This window comes from Nicotiana tabacum, chromosome 1 (assembly GCF_000715075.1).
Source record: "Nicotiana tabacum cultivar K326 chromosome 1, ASM71507v2, whole genome shotgun sequence".
NCBI classification, from domain to species: domain Eukaryota; kingdom Viridiplantae; phylum Streptophyta; class Magnoliopsida; order Solanales; family Solanaceae; genus Nicotiana; species Nicotiana tabacum.
Window position 1 is genome coordinate 213,332,977 of NC_134080.1, and position 5,762 is coordinate 213,338,738.

The 5,762-nt window shown below is 32.7% G+C and overlaps 1 protein-coding gene across 1 annotated transcript; it reads right to left on the bottom strand.

The window, feature by feature from the left end:
* Window positions 1-3,723: 3,723 nt before the first annotated feature.
* Window positions 3,724-5,390, bottom strand: LOC142164765 (uncharacterized). The gene is made up of 3 exons (XM_075223304.1): window positions 5,061-5,390; window positions 4,706-4,907; window positions 3,724-3,803 (listed from the first exon to the last, which is right to left on the bottom strand). The coding sequence occupies exons 1-3, from the start codon at window positions 5,388-5,390 to the stop codon at window positions 3,724-3,726; spliced, it is 612 nt and encodes a 203-aa protein (XP_075079405.1).
* Window positions 5,391-5,762: the final 372 nt, after the last annotated feature.

Consider the following 5,762-nt stretch of genomic DNA (forward strand, 5'->3'; position numbering starts at 1 on the left):
GATTGAGTGAGTTTGCATTAATTACTGGTCTAAGATGTGTTACCCAGGTTACTGATTTTGGTTATATTCCCACTTATGTTAGCAAAATAATGAGCAGTTATTTTCCTAACAAATTAAGAGTGGAAAAGTTTTATTTAAAACAGATAGTAACCACTAGATCCTGGGTAAATGATGAGGATGCGGTGAAGTTGTGCATCCTTTATCTTTTAGAATTTTTCATTTGTCATTCGGACAAAGATCATGTTTCTTTTGTAGATCACTTTAGGTTCTATTTGGTAGAATCTGGGCAGTATGAGTCATACTTTCCATCGGGTATTAAATCTTTCACCCATATGATGGAATCTGTTAGGCACAGACTAAATCTGTATGTACATTCTTATCTCATACAGGGATGCTCACTAGCATTGCAAGTATGGCTTTATGAGTGTTGCTCTACTATCAGCACTGATCTAGCTACAGGGTGTTCTAACTCAATACCTCGCATACTAAGATGGTCAGCTAGTAAGGAGCAGATTTGGTTAACTGCCTTTGAAGAGAAGATGATAAAGCTTGAGTGGATAAATGTAAAGTTTCTTTTTTTATGATTATACATTTACCTTCAAAATATCTACAATTATTCTACATTTTCTGCCTTGATCAAACTAATTTATTTTTTCTCATTCAATTTACCAACATAGGTGAATCTGGAGAAGAGATTGCAGTGCTGATTTTGCTCGACAAAATTGAGTACAAAGTTCAAGAAGGTGAACAAACATCTGAGGTTCCCAATGCTGATCCTCCTACGTTGGAACTCAAACAAATAGATGGAGAAGAGGACAAGAAGTCTATTGCTAAGAAGATCAGAAAATTAGAAAAAAGAATTGAGCAGGTAATACATATAAACTACAATATATCTACAAAATATCTACAATATATCTACATTTCATAAATTGTCTACAAAATATCTACAAATTTGTAAATTCTGATATATATATATATATAATTGCATATGTAATTGCATATATTTTTGAATGTATGTTAAGACATATTATGAAGTTAACAACTTACTATATTGTAACTTGTAGGTTGATGGAAAGCTTGAAGATTTTAGAAAAGTTATCTTTGTAGAACTCGATAGCCTTCGAGGGTTTATAAATGAGTTTGTGCAGACTGTTTTGCAAATGATAAACAGTAGAAATGTGCAAGATGATGCAAAGGTAAGATCTGACTTTTATTTTTATAGCAAAACAATTTAGACATGAAAAAATATATACAAACTAACATAAAACATTCAGTTTGTTGACAGTTCAACAAAAAACAATGACCAACAAAAAGACTTGAACAATCAACATTTTCAGTTCAATATTGGGGAACAAGTGCAGGCCAGCACCAACAAAACAGGTATCTACAAAATACCTTCAAAGTATCTACAATTTGTGTTAGTGTATATACAACATATCTACACTTATCCACAAATTATCTACAATTTTATACACATATGCTACAACTTTCAAGACACCATTATCCAGTATTATTTACCATTTTAATTATAAAACAGAGCATGTTGAAGGTGCAGTTGGTCAAGAAAATCTTCCAGTACATAGTGATTTATATACACATTTTTAAGTTGCAGCTGATGAAGACAAAGCATGTATCATACTGTCATTCAGAGATATTTTCTTGTTGTTTATAAATTTTAACATTCTTGTTAATAAGATATGAATTGTGTTACAGCGATGGAAGATATCAATGCACAGTCCCCAATTCACGGAGTGACAATAGCAGCTCAGACAAAACAGGTCATTGAGGAACATGACAATGAAGGTGCAGATGCATAGTATGTGGATCTAGGTGATTTAGAAGGATAAGGAGTTGAGAAGAAGGGGGTCACACTAGATGATTTTGAGTTGCCTGACAACTTATCCCAGTTGGTTAAGTTTGGCGAGCCCATACAAGATGATGCAACACCTATGCATCCGGGGAGAACAAGGCATCCGGGAAAGCATGCACGATCACCATTTATCCCTCTATACAGTTCTGGGGGCAACAACTCGGTTGAACCTAAAATTTTCTACCTCAAGCACCCTTTTACTAATGTTATTGGTGAAGATGTAGATCCGGAGGTTTTAGATAACTTCAATAAGTGGTTATACCACTGTAGCGACAAAGGTTCAAAGAGGTATGAATGCATAATTTGACACTTGCATTTCAGCATTTATCTTTTACATATCTAATTCAATCTACAAATTTTTTTGTCATTTATTTGTTGTTACAGGAGGAAGGCTCCATTTTCCATAAAGGATAACCAAATTAAGCCTTGGTTAGACCTTGGAGTAGAAAAGGTTGATAAGAAGGAATGGTTCTATTCCCTGGCTCACCCTGGACAAGTCCTCAATGACTCGGTAAGTATCAAGGAGTCTATTCCCAAGATATGATTTGTAGATATTTTGTCTTCTGTTTTGTAGTTTAATTGTATTTATGTTATAGATATCTAATATATCTGAAGATGACTTGTAGTATAAATTGTAGATATGATGTAGACATGATTGTAAATGTTGTCTTTCTTGTATCTAGTGTAATTGTATTTAGGTTTCAGATTATGTATCATATTTGAAGATTATTTATAGTATAAATTCTATATATATTTTGTGGACAGAATAGTTTGTTGTTGTATTTCCTGTTTGTAGTATAATTGTAGTTATTTTGTAGTTTATGTAGAACATTACAAGATTAATTGTAGTATAAATGTAGATATAATGTAGACATAATTGTAGATGTTGTGTTACATGTTTGCCCAGTAACTGTAGATAAATTGTAGTTATTTTTAGATTATTTGAAGTTAACTTTGTAGTTTAAATTGTAGAGCTGTTTTTAGACATCACTGTAGATTTTTTGTTTCTGTTTTGTAGTAAATTGTAGTTATAATGTAGTTTTATGTAGATTATTTAAAGTTAACTTGCTGTTTATATGCCAACTATTTTTGGTTGCAGCACATTGATGTTTTAATGTATTACTTGAGGAAAAGGGGCAAGTATGACCCCAATAACAAGACCAGGTTTACCACAACGGATTGTTTGTTCAAGACCAGGATAGAACAAATTTATGAAAAGTTCATAAATTCACCTCCACAAAAGAAGTATTCGGTTGTTAAACCCCAAGATGTTGTTATAGAATATATTTTGGGGTATAGATTACTTGTCAATGTTGCATGGGATGAAGTTGACTATGTCATCATGCCCGTCAATATTGCAGAAAAATTTCATTGGGTGTTGGTCGTTTTCGACATTGCAGACAGGCAACTTATGCGTATGATTCCATGGTTTCTTCATGCAACCATCAAGTTGTTGAATCCTGTGTCGAAAAGTTTTCTGTTATTATCCCTTTGTATTTGTCATGCACTAGTTTCTATGAGAAGCATAAAGACATTAACTTCAAGAATACAAATGCATACATCGAGAAACTTGTTACCGATCCTCTTAACATTCAGTGTATCGTTGGAGAAATTCCACAGCAAAAAGAAGGGTCACTGTAAAAAATCTATTCTCTCTTTCTATGCATTTAATTCTTTTTTTTTTATTTCTAATCATTTGGTAAATATTTAAAAAAAATTGTGTTCTGCAGCGATTGTGGTGTATTTGTTGCTGCCTTTGCGAAGTATGTTAGCCTTGGAGATTTGTCAATTCCCGCAGAAGACCTTTCTGATATTGACCAACATCGTAGACGCTATGGAGCGCTCCTATGAGACTATGCTACAAAGAAGCAGGAAGATGGGTCAATCAGTGAAAGTGAGGTTACAGACATACTAGCAAGGAGGAAGGATGCACCTGCATTGAATGAGAAAACAAGAGTCCAGAGAAAGAAGAAGTAGTGTCATGTATATGTAATTTAGTTGTGCTAGTTTGTAGGAGAAGTATAGTACATAACTTTCTGAACAATTCATTTGTGTTTTTATTGTAGCAGACCTTTTGTTTTGTTAATGTCTATCTAGTTTAGTAGTTCACTTGAAAATAACTTGGTGGTTTTATCTCCAGTTGTTTAATATTTACAACACTTTTTCTTCATTATCTTAAACATAGTTATTATGTTGTTAGAATACAAATTATTAACAAAAAAACTTCAAATTATCTACAATATGGAAACACTGCAAGTTGAGATTGTATATAATTTTATAATTGAATATGTATATAATTTGTAGGGAATACCTCCAGTTGTATTTAATTTTTGTATATAACTGTCAGTTCAAGTTAAATTAATTTTTTTAACTTGTAGTTATATTGTAGATAATAAATATTAACTACTACGTACATAATGTCAAAAATGGAGGTAGATGCTTGACACAATACAGAAAAATATGTTAACAAACACAGAAACAAATTGAAATTAACTACATTATGATCTTTAAAAACTTAAACCATTACACACAAAAATCTGTTAACTTGAACACACTAACAATTATTTTGAAATACTATTCTAACTACATGATATTTATTTCTTTTTGGGCGCATTCTTGCAAGATCTTTTGTTATGCCCTTCACCTCCACAGTTGCCACATGACACCTTGTACTTCTTTGACTTTAGTTCATCATATGTTTTGTATCTTTCCTTTTGAGGTCTTCCTGGCTGCCTTTTCTCTCTTGTAGGTGGATTTACTATTTCATTAGATATATGTTGTAGCACATTCCATTTGCTTTCATCAGGAAGGGGATTACTGGTATTTCATATGTACGCAGTAGGCTCTCCTTTGTGTAATACAGAGAGCAATAGTTTTCATAAGTTTCATTCCCGTGCCTTAAAGCTGCCAAAGCATGCGCACATGGAAGTTCATCAAGTTGGAACTGGCCACAACTACATTTCTTGCTTTTAAGACACACAAAGTACTGCTTCACACCATCTATCACAATATAGATATAATCTGTTGAAGCACTCACCTACAATTACATAACAAACATAAAAGAAAAATATTTACAATCATAAAAATAGATTATCTACAATTTATCTATAATTTACAAATTAACTACAATTTGTCTACAATTTATCTATAATATGGAAACATTGTATATTAAAATATTATTTTTCTGCACCAAATAAAAAGATCTTATCCTAAGTTTCTGAGATAATGTTATGATGTTCTTCAATTCTTTGTTGAATTTGGACCCAAAGAATGTGAAAGTACCCTTTGCCTTCAATAACTTCTCGTCCGTCCAACGTTCAAGAAGTGTCCTCATATACTCTAATAGGTCAAATATTGGCAGCTCTCTTGTATCTTTTGTTACAGCATTCAACGACTCTGCAATGTTTGATGTCATAGTCCAAGTTCTATTCACTATTGCATGTACTCTTGACCATCTATGATAGCCAATATCATAGAGGTATGATTTAACACGCGGGTCTATCTCATCAATCTTCGACATCCTTTAATTAAATTCATCCAGAGTGTATGACCGTGTTGTAGCAAAGTACAATTCATTTAATTGTAGATGACCCTTCTTGAACTCTGCCCTTATATTTGTCCAAATATGCCACATGCAAGAGTAGTGTGGCACGCCCGGATAGACAATTAATGTTGCCTTCAGGATACTCTCATTCCTATCTAAAATAATACACATTGAAGTTCTTTCACCATATGCTTGCTTAAATTGCTCAAAAAAATACTTCCACGATGCGTCGTTTTCCGAATCAACCACAGCATATGCCAAAGACAATATTTTACCTACATTATTAGTCAAAAAATAATTAACTGGTAGCTTTGAAAATGCATATAAAAACACAAATACATATAAACT

Coding starts and splice junctions, on each gene's coding strand:
- LOC142164765 (XM_075223304.1), bottom strand. CDS start 5,390: ATGTCGAAGATTGATGAGATAGACCCGCGTGTTAAATCATACCTCTAT. Junction 4,908..5,060: donor GGATAAGATCTTTTTATTTG/GTGCAGAAAAAT, acceptor ATGTAATTGTAG/GTGAGTGCTTCAACAGATTA. Junction 3,804..4,705: donor CACAAAGGAGAGCCTACTGC/GTACATATGAAA, acceptor CATTCAATGCAG/GTGCATCCTTCCTCCTTGCT.